Source organism: Macaca mulatta, chromosome 8 (assembly GCF_049350105.2).
Source record: "Macaca mulatta isolate MMU2019108-1 chromosome 8, T2T-MMU8v2.0, whole genome shotgun sequence".
NCBI classification, from domain to species: Eukaryota; Metazoa; Chordata; class Mammalia; order Primates; family Cercopithecidae; genus Macaca; species Macaca mulatta.
The window spans coordinates 72,172,941-72,189,066 of NC_133413.1; the positions used below are offsets into that span (position 1 = coordinate 72,172,941).

Sequence of the window (16,126 nt, forward strand, 5' to 3'; positions counted from 1 at the left end):
TTATAGCCTCCTAAATCTGATGAGATATGATATGATGTTCTTTTCAAAGTATTTGCAAATTTGCTTCATGATTAATTTTTTTTCTAGCATTTTCCTTGATATAGGGTCAAATCTTACAAGTAAATTTTTTTTAGAGTACCAGAAACAGCTATTATTCATTTATAAAAAAATTTGCACAGATAATTTCAACCTCCATGAATCATTTTGCCATAGTTAAGGGAGAAAAGAATTTGGTATCACAGGAACAGTTTTTTACTCCAGATATCTATTAGCTATGATTCCTTAGGCAAATTATACAGGCTATCATAAAATGGGAGGAAACGGGGAGAAGAGAGCTAGCAGAGACTTGTTAATGAAATTTAAGGGAAGAAACCATCTACATAAGATAAAAGTGTAAGACGAAGTAGCAAGTGCTAATGTAGAAGCTGCAGCAAGTTTCCGGAAGATCTAGCTAAGATCATCGATGAAGGTGGCTACACTAAACAGCAGATTTTCTATGTAGACAAAAATCACTGTCTATTGGTAGAAGATGCCATCTAGAACTTTCATAGTGAGAGAGGAGAAGTCAATGCCTGCTTTCAAAGTTTTGAGGATACACCTACTGTCTTGTTAGGAGCTAATGTAGCTGGAGACTTTAAGTTGAAGCCAGTGCTCACTTACCATTTTGAAAAACCTGGGGCTTTTAAAATTATGCTAAATCTACTCTGCTTGTGCTCTATAAATGGGAAAACAAAATCTGAATGATAGGACATCTAGCATGGTTTTTTGACTATTTTAAGCCTACTGTTGAGTCCTTAAAAACAAAAAGGTCCTTTCAAAATATTACTGCTCATTGATAAGCACCTAGTCACCAAGAACTCTGATGGAGATGTCTAAGGAGGTGAATGTTGTTCTCATGCCTGCTAACACAACATCCATTCTACAGTTCATGGATCACAGAGTAATTTAGACTTTTAAGTTCTATTATTTAATAAATAAATTTTATTTAAATGTCAAAATATAAAAACTAACAGGAGTTTGGGGAGGAAGTTGATTCCAACCCTCATTAATGACTTGGAGGGGTTCAAGACTTCAGCGGAGGAAGGAACTACAGATGTGGAAATAGCAAGATAACTAGAATTAGAAGTGGATCCCGAAGATGTGATTGATTTGCTGCAATCTCATGATCAAACTTTAATAGATGAGTAGTTGCTTCTTACAGATGAGCAAAGAAAGTGGTTTCTTGAGGTGGAATCTACTTATGGTGAAGATGCAGCAAATGTTGTTGAAATGGCAACAAAGGATTTAGAATATTCCATAAACTTTGTTGGCAAGGCAGTGACAGGGTTTGAGAGGATCGACTCCAATTTTAAAAAAAGTTCTGTGGGCAAAATACTGTCAAACACCATTGCAAACTACAGATACATCTTTCCTGAAAGGAAGAGTCAATCAATGCAGCAAACTTCATTGTTGTCTTATTTTAAGAAACTGCCTCAGTCACCCCAACCTTCAGCAACCACCACCCTGGTCAGTCACCGGCTATTAATATTGAGGCAAGACCCTCCATCCACAAAAAGATTACAACTCACTGAAGGCTCAGATTATCATTAACATTTTGAGCAATAACATATTTTTAAATTAGGGTTTGGACATCGTTTTCTAAGCCATAATGTTATTGCACACTTAAGACACTATGACATAGTATAAACAACTTTTAGATACCCTGGGAAATCAAAAAATTTGTATAACTCTCTTTATTCTGATGGTCTGGAACCAAACCCACAGTATCTTTGAGATATGTCTCTATTAAGGTCAGGATTGCAATTTCAGTTTTAGAGATGGTGAGCTTAGGACACAGATACATTACTTGAAATCAGTTGTAAAACTCAGGTTTCCTCCCATGTAATCATTCTAAGAGAAGAATACACTCTTCAGCTTCTTCAAGATTAAAAAGTATGCCATTTCCTACTGAACTACCTTTGACTGCATCTTACCTAGAAATTGTTGCCTGTCTGAGCGACGCTTCAAACTCAGCTTCAGCAGGTCCGCAGGGACATCAGGTAGGCTGGCCACCTCTTGGTAGGTCTCGATGGCTCCACGTAGTACCTCATTGCTTCTCCTCTTCTCAGCCAAATCGTCCTCACACTAGAAGAAGTCCCCAGACTGGATAAATGTCCCATGACTAGCTGTGTTTGTAATTACCCAAAATAGTCATAAAAAATTAACTTTTGGATATGACTTAAAAGAAATGTAAGACACATTAGCCTTTTCTCCTTATCAAGAGATAAAAAAAACTAACAAAATATAGAAAATCAACACACTATTTTAATAATACAAAGAAAAGTTTGTTACTAAAGACAAGAAAGAATGTCATAAAGGCAGGACTAATACATGCTGGGGCTGATGGAGATGTACATCCTGTTACACACTAACATTATATAGGCAAGTCTCCAGTCCAAGTTCCCATTCTTTCATTAATTTATTTGTGTGTGCATTCGTTCATTTAACAACTGTTTTCTGGGAAAGAGGCACTCTTCTACAAATGTCGCAGGCATATTGAACAAAACAGACAAAGCCCTTTTTGCTTTCTACTTTGCATCCATTTTGGAAAGGTGGCAAATATAATAAACAAATAAAGGTACCATGTTCTAACAGCCATAAGTGCTGTGGATAAAAACAAAGCAGGCTTAGGAGTGCTAGGTGGGATGGTAAGACATTGCTAATTTAATCAGGATGCTCAGGGAGGGCCTGAAAGAAGAGAGGGAGCACATTATAAAGATAACTTGGGGAGTAGCATTCTAGGCAGGGAAAAGAGCAAGAGCAAAGGCTTGGAGGTAGGAGTGAGGAATCGAGGAAAGGACAGTGCAGTGGAGCGGAGGAAAGGGAAGACCAATGGAGGCCATCAGGTAAAGTAGGGCCTGGCAAGTTATTGACAATTCTAGTACACAAAGTGAGATGGGAAGACAATGGGGACTTTTGAAACAATCTGATGCATGTGTTGAAGGAATCATGGTGGCAGCAGTATGGAGAACAGACTGAGAAGATGGGAGAGGTAGAATACTCCAGCAGGAATCCAGGTGTTGGATGGTTATGGCTTGGACTAAGATAGCAGTAACGGAAGTGGTAACAAGTGGTCAGATTATAGATACATTTTGAAGGTCAGAGCCAACAGATTTGCTCATAGTCTAAATGTAGGGTGTGAGAGAAGGGGAGAGAGAAAAACCAAGAATGAACAAGGTTTGGGCTTCAGTGATTACTGGATGAATTGTCATTCCCTGAGAATGGGAACACAGGGCAGGAGCAGGTTTGGGGGTAGTATGGAATCAGGAGATTTGTTTTGGACATATTAAACTAAAATGCCTATAAGATATCCAAATGGAATTATTGACCAGGAAGGGGCATATATGAGTCTGCAGTTCAGGAGGGAGGTCAGAGTAAGAGACGTTAAGTGTGGGAATTATCAAGGATGAAGACAGTATGTAAAGCTAGGAAGCTAGCAGCAGTCGAGAGTGTAAACAGAGAAAACAAGCAGTCCAAGAACTGAATCCTAAAGAATTCCAGTGTTTAAGGGTCATTAGAGATCAGGATAACAAGGGAGGACCAGCAAAAAGGAGGGAAACCCAGAGTACAGCAGATTCAAGTGAACATGAGATGATGGAGGGAGGTGGAGATAACTCTTTCGAAGAGTTTCACTGTAAAGGGGAGCAGAAAACTGAGCCAGCTGGCAGAGGGTAATGTGCAGACAAGGGGAGTTCTTTAAGGATGGGAAATAGTACAGCAGGCTTCCAAGGAGATGCAAGAGTCTCAGTAGAGAGGGAAAATCTGATGATGCAGAAGGAGACACAAAAATTAGAGGGATGTCCTTCAGCAGGTGAGAGAGGAACAGGGACCAGAATAGTCAATCTGTGCTAACAGGAGGGAAGGCAGAGCATATGGGCACAGGTAGAGAATGGCTGTTAGCACAGTAGCAGCAGCATGTGGAAATTGTCTGGATATTTCTATTTTCTTAATGAAATAAGAATCAACATTCTTAGCTGGAAACTGAGAATGAGGACTAAAATACTGGAGGCAGGAAGAGAGAGGAGAATGTGTAAAATACCATCAATATCTCATCAGATTTAGGAGGCTACAATCTGAAGACTATCATTTGAGGAAAAATGATTCTGGCTAGATGCTAAAAGTAGCATACATGTTTTTTTTTTTCTCAGAATATTTAAACATGTTTATGTTGTTAAAATGTGTGTTGTAGTTAATATATAAATATATGCAGAACCAAAATAAAGTATCGCCCCACAATTTGAGGGCATGGTAAGAAAATGACCTATCCCTCCCATATCCCAAAGTAAAAAACCAACCAACAAACAAAAAAACTAAGAATCAGCATAAATTGACAAAATAAGACAACTATGGGATTTTTTTTTCACAAAATAACACATCAGTGAAATAACTTGATGATATGAACTGATTAGGATAGTTACCCAAGATGACGAGAGCTAGAATTAAAGCAGTAGTGACAGAAGTGGACAGATTTATGAGAAAGAAAACTTGGTAGGATAAAAATCTGTAGATTAGAAAAGGCAATTCACCCTTGATAAATGGAGATATGCTCCAGACCATTCACTATCTTTGGAAGTCTGTAAATGGTCTCCGGAATAGACTTACCTACCAGGAGGGAAAGTCCAGTGTCAATGACCCACACTGATCATGATGCTGGGCATGGCCTTGTAGCACATATTCCTATACTGGCTCTTCTGTATAGGTATCAGCTCCTTGTGAGTTTTGTTATAGTGAGTTAACTCCCCAAAATATGAATACTGATAGATAACTTTGCAGAAATACAGAGTTCTAGACCTGAGAGTCCTTTCAAAACCATCTACAGATGTTCATTGACTTTCAATTGGGTTACACCTCATCGTAAGTTGAAAACATTGTAAGTCAAAAATGTATTTAATACACGTAACCTACTGAACATCATAGCTTAGCAGAGTCTACATTAAATGTGCTCAGAAAACTTAATCAGCTTACATTTGTGCAAAATTACCTAGCACAAAGCCTATTTTACAATAAAACATTGAATAGCTCTTGTAATTTATTGGATACTATACTGAAGTACAGTTTCTACCGAATGTGTATCACTTTCACACCATTATAAAGTTGAAAAATTGTTAAGAAAAACCATTGTAAATTATAAACCACCTGTGGTTCACCCTCTTCATTTTGAACCTACAAAGTGCCCAAAAAGATCCTGGAACTGGAGGTCTCTGTAGCATCAGTGGGCGGACAAATGCCTACTAAGACAATCCTTCTTTATTGAGATTGGAATAAATACCTTTAAACTCAATCTGAAAAGTGAGAGAGAGAGTATAATCTGTATGCCATGTTCCCTCTCTGGTGCCCCAGGGCCCTTTGTTTTAATGAAGTATTAATATTTACAACTTGCAGAATTGGAAAGATATCACTACTAAAATGGCACATAATTCTTTATAATCTCTTGAATAAAACTGATAGGCACTTGCACTGAAAAGTCTACAGATTGATTTTTATCAGTTTAGCATCTGTAGATAAAACAAGCTGAACTGAAACTGAATATTTGTTACAAGATGTTAACATCGCAAAGCCTTTTGTTGACTCTAACTTAATTCACCCCACCAATCTGCCTATGAGATGTGCCATTTTCTACCTCAAAGGCGTTAATGGTTTCTGAAAGATAATAAAGTGAACTGAGTTAATATTTTAATATTTTGTGTTCAATGTTCAGGGAACTTGATCAAAATTGATTTTTGGTGATATGAAGAAAAGGACATTATCAGTGCTACTTTATAAATGATAGATACTATAGTTTATATATGACTTAATGTTGCTAAATTTTAAAAATTTGTTGGAATATTCTAAAGTAATTGTTTAATCTGCTAACAAAGAATGAAAAAGTCGTAATTTCTTCCTATAAAACCCATCTTCTGTTGAATTTTTATTTTTAAAACTACTATGAATTTGAAGTTTCCTTTAAATTACTCTATTAAAATTTAACTTACCATGCCTAAATTTTGCTGTATGCCACATTAGTATTAATAGCAAGAACACATTGAAGCATAATAGTTTAGAGATAAAAGATATTGTTTAAAGCCGAAATCTCAAATTTCTACTGTGAAATAAGGATATACAGTTATCCTTAGTTATATACTGGAGATTAGTTCCAAGACCACCACCACCATAGATGCACTGCAATAACACTGTCTGCAGATGCTCAGGTTGCTGATATAAAATGGTATAGTATTTGCATATTGCCTATGCATATCCTCCTGTATAATTTAAATAATCATCAGATTACTTATTATACCCAATGCAATGTAACTTCTATGTAAATAGTTGTTATACTGCATCATTTTTATTTGTATTATTTTAATTGTTGCATTGTTATTTTTTTTTTTTCTGAATATTTTCAATCTGTGGTTGGTTGAATTCATGGATATGGAACATGAGGATTTGGAGGGCTGACTGTAAATATAACAATCACAATGTTTCAAGAGCACTTCATTTACTTAGACTCTGGTACTCACAATTAATATTACATATAAGGAAAATTTCTAAAGTATAAAACATTTTTGCCATAATTAAAATAGCATTTTCATAAACCATTTCTCTCTCTAGTTAATATGCTTCTCTTAATGAAATGACTTAATACTAGTGACAAAAACCACTACTTATTTGAATAGGCATGATCTTTTGGTAACAAACACACTCTCTCTTACTTAAAAGGAAATATGATTTAGCAATTTTAGAGAATTACTGAGCAAATTAATTTATAAAAATCATACCGTTGCTGTGTGCTAAAGTTGGTTTGTACCATGGACAACAGGAACTTATTTGAATCAATTTTTCACAAATTTAATTAAAATCAAATTAATAAAAATTATATTAATTTTTAATGGAGATATAAGAAGATATTGAGCATCTAGATAAAGTGGTCACTACTTTCAGTTCAGAACAAACTTCACTTGTTTTATCTACAGCTGAGTTAGTTCCTGTGTGTGTCCTGCACAAATGCTTGCATGGACCTTCTCCAGAGGGGTGCTGTCAGCATCTCCTTTGTCTGGAATATTTCTGCACTCTGAATCTACCGTTTCCCAGCACAGTTGACAATCTTGACCTCTAGGCAGGGCTGTTGGAGCTTTACTTCCTGGCACATTTTGATATCCTGCCCTGGCTTCTCCTCCAAGTTCAGGCTCTGTTAATCCAATGGTCTACTTAACATGTTCACCTGAATGTCTGATAGGCATCACACACTTAATAAGACCAATAGCAAACTCTTGAACTCTTGACTTCTGCATCACTCCAGACTTGTTCTTCCTAGTCAGTAACTGGCATTATTTTCTACTGAGCTGGCTGAACCAAAAACTCAGGGATCAGGCTTCAGTCCTCTGCTTCTGACACTTTTACATCTATTCCATCCTCAAGACCTTTCAGCTCCACCACCTGCCTACTTCCCTCATCTCCATGGCCATGACCACAGTCCGAGCCACCAGCATCTCTTGTGTGTACTTGCAATAGCCTTCTATTCTTTTTGCATCTACTTTTGCCTCCATAATCCATTTTCCACTCAGTAACCAAAGCAAACTTTACAAAAAACAACCAGTCTGTTGTCACAAGACAAGGATGCTCTCTCACCACTCCTACTCGACATAGTATTGGAAGTTCTGGCCAGGGCAATCAGGCAAGAGAAAGAAATAAAGCATATTCAAATAGAAAGAGAGGAAGTCAAATTGTCTCTGTTTGCAGATGACATGATTGTATATTTAGAAAACCCCATCGTCTCACCCCCAAAACTCCTTAAGCTGATAAGCAACTTCAGCAAAGTCTCAGGATACAAAATCAATGTGCAAAAATCACAAGCATTCCCATACACCAATAATAGACAGAGTCAAATCATCAGTGCAATCCCATTCACATTTGTTACAAAGAGAATTAAACACCTAGGAATACAACTTACAAGGGATGTGAAGGACCTCTTCAAGGAGAACTACAAACCACTGCTCAACGAAATAAGAAGGACACAAACAAATGGAAAAACATTCCATGCTCATGGATAGGAAGAATAAATATGGTGAAAATGGCCATACTGCCCAAAGTAATTTATAGATTCAGTGCTATCCCCATCAAGGTACAATTGACTTTCTTCACAGCATTAGAAAAAACTACTTTAAATTTCATGTGGAACTGAAAAAGAGCCCATATAGCCAAGACAATCCTAAGCAAAAGGAAACAAAGCTTGGTGGTATCAGGCTACCTGACTTCAAACTATACTACAAGGCTATAGTAACCAAAACAGCATGGTACTGGTACCAAAACAGTTGCATAAACTAATGGAACAGAACAGAGACCACAGAAATAACACCACACATCTATAACCATCTGATCTTTAACAAAACTGACAAAAACAAGCAATGGGGAAAGGATTCCCTATTTAATAAATAGTGTTGGGGAAACTGGCAAGTCATATGCAGAAAACTGAAACCAGACTCTTTCCTTATACCTTATACGAAAATCAACTCAAGACGATTTAAAGACTTAAATGTAAGACCCAAAACCATAAACACTCTAGAAGAAAACTTAGGCAATACCATTCAGGACATAGGCATGGGCAAAGACTTCATGACTAAAACACCAAAAGCAATGGCAACAAAAGAGAAAACTGACAAATAGGATCAAATTAAACTAAAGAGCTTTTGCACAGCAAAGGAAACTATCATCAAAGTGAACAGGCAACCTGCAGAATGGGAGAAAATTTTTGCAATCTACCTGTCTGACAAAGGGCTAATATCCAGAATCTACAATGAACAGAAACAAATTTACAAGAAAAAAACAAACAACCCCATCAAAAAGTGGGTGAAGGATACGAACAGACACTTCTCAAAAGAAGACATTTATGTAGCCAACAAACATATAAAATAAAGCTCATCATTACTAGTCATTAGAGAAATGCAAATCAAAACCAAAATGAGATACCATCTCATGCCAGTTAGAATGGTGATCATTAAAAAGTCAGGAAACAACAGATTATAGAGAGGATGTGGAAAAATAGGAATGCTTTTACACTGTTGGTGGGAGTGTAAATTAGTTCAATCATTGTGGAAGACAGTGAAGAATAAGAACCAGAAATATAGAACCAGAAATATAGAATATAGAACCAGAAATACCATTTGATCCAGCAATCCCATTACTGGGTATATACCCAAGGGATTATAAATAATTCTACTATAAAGACACACACACACATATGTTTACTGCAGCACTATTCACAATAGCAAAGACTTGGAACCAACCCAAATGCCTGTCAATGATAGAATGGATAAAGAAAATGTGGCACATATACACCATGGAATGCTATGCAGCCACAAAAAAGGATGAGTTCATGTCCTTTGCAGAGATGTGGATGAAGCTGGAAACCATAATTCTCAGCAAACTAACACAGGAACAGAAAACCAAACACCACATGTTCTCACTCGTAAGTGGGAGTTGAACAATGAGATCACATGGACACAGGGAGGGCAACATCACACACTGGGGCCTGTCAGGGGTGGGGGCTAGGGGAGGTATAGCATTAGGAGAAATACCTAATGTAGATGATGGGTTGATGGCTGCAGCAAACCACCATGACATGTATATACCTATGTAAGAAACCTGCATGTTCTGCACATGTATCCCAGAACTTAAAGTATAAAAACAAACAAACAAACAAACAAACCCCCCCCCACAAAAAAAAAACCCAAATAAACCCTCCCATGGCTTCCCAGCACACGTAGAATAAAATCTGCAAGGCTGCAGCCTCCTTGATCCTCCTTTCTGTGCCCCCAGCATGACCTTCTTTCTCTCCTCAGGCTTATTCCAAGATTGTTTTCCTGCCTCAAAGCCTTTGACTTGCTGCTTTCTCTTGCCTGGATATCTCCTTCTAGTAATATAAACTCCTCACAACTCAGCCACATGTTGCCTCCCTAGAGAGACCTTTCCTGCCCAACTTGTCCAAAGCGCTGTCTGCCCCGTTACTTTCAATCACATTACCTGCAGCCAAAAAAATCTTAATAGGTATGCCCTTTATTCCATTACCTTTTCTTCTTTTCTTTACAGCATTTCTTATTAGGTAAGATGATCTAACATATTTATTTTTAATACTTTATAACATTCTTTAAGTATATATTTATTTATAAAGACTTTCAGGGCTTTGCTCAAATGTCACCTCCTTGATGAGACCTTTCTCCGCCACCTTTCATACCACACCAACCCCCTCACATGTCTACTAGCTGTTCCTTGTTTTCTTTATCCTCTGCTTAGCACTCAGCCCTAGTAAGCATATACATTGGACTTACTTGTCTTATGCATTGTCTTCCCCTTTACAATGGAAATTCTGTAAGTGCTGGGGCTTTTAAAATATGTTCTAGTGATGGCTGTATCTCTAATGCTTACAACAGGGCCTGGCACATAGTGGGCTTTCACCAAATATTCTTTAAGTAATTAAAAAAAATCTTCCACTGGAATCCACAAGAATGTTCATTGTATTGTATTGTAATTATTTTTAAATTTTCTATATATTATGATGTTTTGACATCTTAAAAAGCCTCTCTGGCTAGGAAGAGACTGTTCTGAGCTAGACAATTCTGAGATGGCCAGTGCTCAGCCAGAAGCAAGGTTTTGATATGCAAACTAACCAATCCAGAGCCACACCTCCTCTATTTTAATCATGTCAGGGCCAGGTACCACCCCTGTAGGCAAAAAGACAGCTGAAATTATTCAAACCAGCCAGTACTAAACTTCCTGCCCTACCTTGCCTTTTCCATGGAAACCTCAATAAAGGCTGTGGTCAAACCTTCCCCTGTCTCTTGCCTACCATCCCCTGATCACCTTGAGTCTTTCCCATGTAGCCCTATGTGGCATGCTGGGCCTCCTGTCTCTAGGACTTGTGAGCATAATAAACTTTGCTTTTCCCTAATCCTGTCCTAGGAGACCTCTTGTAGCTGCACCTGACTAATCATCTCATAAAAGAATACAAAATAGACATTCCCAGGGCCTAAAACACTGACACGCAGTGGGTTTATGCAGTTACAGGTAAACAGGGACATACTTCATGAAAGAAGTTGGAAACTAGAGAAAGCCAGATAAGAAAGGAGATGGTGGGAGATGAGGATAAAGGTAGCTGCTAAGAAACGAGTCCATTGGAAAAAACTATAGAAACAACAAAGTATGTTCCACTTTATATTTTAGAAAGGTCTTTCCTAAGCATACTTGCAACCTCCAGTTATAAAACTGAGAGTCTGAAAGCTCTGAGGAGCCTCAAGTGAACACTGTATGGTGGGATTAGATGGAATGGGACATGAGGGAATGGTAAAACAATGACAAAAGTGTTACTCTTTATTTTCTTTTCAAAACCAGAGAGAAGTCACATGGAGGAGGAGCAGAAAAAAATGTTACTAAATTCAGCAGCATGCAATAGTGATAATTAATTGTATTTCTTGCTTATGTATATACATGAGAAACTGATTCTGTATAGAAATTGGAAAGGGAAAATAGTAAGGAGTAAAAAATTCAATTACACAGAGCACATAAACATCAAAAAAGTATTCTAAGGAAAAGGGTCTCAGAATACCTGTGCTTTCCCATATCTTGCTCGTGGACTCTGTGGGTATTTGCGTACTAGTTCTTTGAATGCATTCACTGCTTCCTCAATTTTTCCCTGTTAGAAAGACAAAATAAAATAAATAAAATAAATTAAAATGCATAATCAATTAATGTTGTTATTTAATATTCAGCAAGTGATTTTGTCGGAATTTCCTAGATTCCATCCTGAGTATAAAGATAGTTTTATCTGAGATTTTAAAAAAACCTATATTAAGGCAAACAGAAACCTAGTAATGAACATGTATTTACTTAATTTTTAAAAAGACAGACACCTGATAAATGATGTAGTATGTGGTTTTGCTAAAGAAATTGAATTTTCCTTCAATGTATGTACAGGTTCTATCTGTGTTCTCAAAGAATACTGTATTAGTCTGTTTTCACACTGCTATAAAAAATACCCGAGACTGGATAATTAATATAGGAAAGAGGTTTAATTGAATCACAGTTCCACACGGCTGGGGAGGCCTGAGGAAACTTACAATCATGGCAGAAGGCAAAGAAGAAGCAAGGATATTCCTCACATGGTAACAAGAGAGAGAAGAGTGAGGAGTGAAGGGGGAAGAGCCCCTTATAAAATCATCAGATCTCATGAGAACTTACTATCATGAGAACAGCATAGGGGAAACTGCCTCCTTGATCCAATCACCTTCCACCAGGTATGTCCCTAGGCACATGGGGATTATGGGGATTACAATTTGAGATGGGATTTGGGTGGGGACACAGTGAAACCATATAATTCCACCCCTGATCCTTCCCAAATCTCATGTCCTCACAATTCAAAACAGAATCATGCCTTTACAACCATCCCCCAAAGGCTTAACTCATTCCAGCATAAACCCAAAGTCCAAGTCCAAAGTCTCATCTGAGACAAGGCAAGTCCCTTCCACTTAGGAGCCTATAAAATCAAAAGCAAATCAGTTACTTCTAAGATACAATGGGGGTACAGGTATTGGATAAATACTCCCTTTCAAAATGGGAGAAATTGGCCAAAACAAAGGGGCTTCAAGCTCCATGCAAGTCTGAAATCCAGTGTGGCTGTCATTAAATTTTAAAGCTCTGAAATCATCTCCTTTGACTTCATGTCTCACATCCAGGTCACGCTGATACAAGTGGTGGGCTCTTATGGTCTTGGGCAGCTCCACCCCTGCAGCTTTGGAGGATACAGTCTCCCTTCCAGCTGCATTCATGGGCTGGTGTTAGGTGTCTGAGGCTTTTCCAGGCACACAGTACAAGCTGTCGATGGATCTACCATTCTGGGGTCTGTAGGATGGTGGCTCTCTTCCCACAATTCTACTAGGCAGTGCCCCAGTGGGGACTTTATATGGGGGCTCCAACCCCACATTTCCCTTCTCCACTGCCCTAGCAGAGGTTCTCCATGAGGGCTCCACCCATGCTGCAAATTCTGCTTGGACATCCGGGCAATTCAACACACATCCTCTGAAATCTAGGCAGAGCTTCCCAAACCTCAACTCTTGATTTCTGTGCACCTGCAGGCCCAGTATTGAAATCTGTGTTACTCTTCTATGGCCTCTGTGATAAACTATCACAAACTTGATAGCTTAAAACAAGAGAACTTTGTTCTCTTGCAGTTTTGCAGAAGAGATTTCCAGAATTAGTTTCTCTCAGCTGAAATCAAGATGGTGGCAGGGCTGTGTTCTCTCCAGAGGTTTTACGGGAATATTTGTCCTTGTCTATTCCCAGTTTTTCTTGATTTGTGGACAGATCACCCCAATATCTAATTCTGTCTTCATACTGCTTTCTTTCTCCCCTGTGTGTGCTCCTTTTTATTTTGTTTGCATCAAATTTCTCTCTGTCCCTCTCTTATGAGGAAACATGATTGCATTTAAGGCCCAACTGGATAATCCGAGATAATCTCTCTATCTCAGTGTCCTTAATCACATCTGCAAAGGTCCTTTTCCCAAATAACATAACATTTACAGGTTCCAGACACATATCTTTTGGAGGTCTATTTTCAGCCTAGTATGCACCCTATGCAACTTAAATTGCAAATGTCAAAGCTATTTCAATGATAATTGTGCTAAATGTACTAATATCAGACTTAAAACATAAGAATAACAATGTTCATAACAAATTTGATAAGGTGTGATATTCCTGCTTGACTGTCAAGGTTGTTAAAATAATGGGATATTTTGGCTCTGTCTGTGGCATTCTTTGAATCCCTGCAAGACAGAGGCTGTGTGACTTTGCTGAGGGGCCATCAGTCTTGCTTTCACTTCAGTTGGCTGGCAAAGTAAGTGTGTTTGCTTTTAGTCTGAAAGAATTTCCCTTCCCTAAGTTCTTGTATAGCTCCTAACACTGTGGTTCAATTCTTATTTAAAAACTCAATTGCAAGACACACAATGTTTGAAGAATTGCCTGAAAATTATCTGTTTCTCAACATAGCTTATAATGTTGTCCTAGGACCAAGACGGTTCATGGGAGAGACATGTATGTGGGCCACACTGTGTTGGCATGAGGCCAATGGGCTGTGCTGAAGGACAATGAAATACATTCCTGCAGCTGCATGGTAGAATAATCCACTGGTATGATGTCAGGGAGTAAGCAGGAAGTTTTGCATCCATCAGTATACCTTTTTTATGAAGATCTACAGCCAAATGTTTCTCTCTGGACTTGGAGCAGAACAGCTCTTCTGATGAACAATATTAATCTTATCTTCTGATTCTATTTTCCATGTTGTCCCTCGAGGAATTGTTGACTTCATTCCTAGCATGGTTTAGAGCCAGTGGTGTGAACTTTCAGGCGTGTGATTACATTTTCTTTACTCCCTCCCCACCTTTTAAAAAAATCACTTAAAATACTGTAATAATAAATGATTCCAACAAATAAGCAAATACATTTCAGTATATCATTTCAACCCCTTTTTCTAGAGGTAGGAAAGCATTTTAAACAATAAATATATATTTTTTAAAAATAGAGGATTGGAATATAATCTGATCTATACTTTTCTGGGGGGATAAAAAGCGAACACATACTTTCATGTAACACAGTCCTTGAGCCTGAAGTGTGAACTGAGGCTTCACTGGCTCTGTGTGGGGTGTGTGTTAGTTGGCCTCGGCTGGTCCAGCGCACTAAGGTGCATCCTCTGAAAATACTAGCCATAAAAACAACCCTAAAAGACTGAATTATGTTGATGAGTCAGTCAATAACACAGCTTCCTGTTGTTTCAGAAGCAAGAATTGTATATGTGGCTACTTCTTCCTCTTTTATTTCCCTGGTATAAATTCAAGATGCTCCTTGAGAAAAACATAACTTCAAAGGAGCAACACTGCAGAATACTCCATAACTGCGCCCTCCTTTATCATTCATATAATTACATTAAAATCCTTCTCTAAAGCTGCTCACATGTTTTTTACACTGAAAGTTACCTGTGCAGTAGGCACTCCCATTTTTATATATGACATTTAGTATAGAGAAAGTAGAGGTTGCCAAAGGAGGTGGCAGAAAAAAATTATTGCTTCAGTTCTATTAAGAAATACAAACTGACCACAAACAGTAGATGGCTTCACTTTATAAAGTTAAACAAGACAGTTAACTTTCTTGTTTACTATCAGAAAGTAGGAATCATTCCACGTGGTTAGATTTAAGGGAAGTGAACAATGACTTTGCTGCAATATTCTTTGGAGTTACTATATTTTTATTGGCAAACCTTGCCTTTGGAGTCTCACCTAACGGCAGTTCCAAAAGCCTTTACGCTCGCTGGTACACTTTCAATAAACATGCAGACGTACATTCTTGTCTCATTTTAGCTCCTAACGAGTGTTTTTATTGTTGTTTGTTTACTTAAGTCCGCTTATTCCTTTTTTTATTGCAGTCAATGTCTACTGATTACAAAGCCTAACAGGAAAAGTAATGAACATTACAGAGTCTACATTCAAGTGCAGAGTAGAGAAACAAATTTTCGCCAAAAACAAGATGATTAATTGAAGATATGATTAAATACCTTATAATAAATATTTTTGCACCCGATAATTAGATGATATGACCAAGGTAAGGGAACAAGTAACTTAAATCCAGTTTCGATTTATTGTTTTCAAAATTGTAATATCTATAAAGAAATGCAAGTAATATTTCAAATATATTGATAAATTAAAACATAAATAAGTTACCCTAAAAACCTGGAGGTGCATGAGGTTAACCCTAAGTAAGAAGAATGTCTTCTTCTTTTCTTGCATCAGAGAGCTATAAAATTATAAACTTTCACTTCTATGACACTTGACAGTGTTGTTATTTTTAAAATGTCATTTATGGCTCATGCCTGTAATCCCAGCACTTTGGGAGGCTGAGATGGGTGTGTCACTTGAGGTCAGGAGTTCAAGACCAGCCTGGGCAACATGGTGAAACCCTGTCTCTAGTAAAAATACAAAAATTAGCCAGGCATGGTGGTGAGCACCTGTAATCCCAGCTACTCAGGAGGAGAATTGCTCAAACTCAGGAAGCAGAGGTTCCAGTTAGCCGAGAT

At 37.8% G+C, this 16,126-nt stretch overlaps 1 protein-coding gene across 41 annotated transcripts in view; it reads right to left on the minus strand.

The window, feature by feature from the left end:
- Nucleotides 1–16,126, minus strand: part of ASPH (aspartate beta-hydroxylase) — a 216,355-nt gene that overhangs the window by 58,943 nt on the left and 141,286 nt on the right. For all 41 annotated transcript variants that reach the window (XM_077943677.1, XM_077943676.1, XM_077943679.1 and 38 more), the window contains 2 exons: nucleotides 11,615–11,701; nucleotides 1,974–2,124 (listed from right to left, as the gene is read on the minus strand). In XM_077943677.1, the coding sequence (XP_077799803.1) occupies nucleotides 1,974–2,124; nucleotides 11,615–11,701 (238 nt within the window). The remainder of the gene's footprint in view (nucleotides 1–1,973; nucleotides 2,125–11,614; nucleotides 11,702–16,126) is intronic.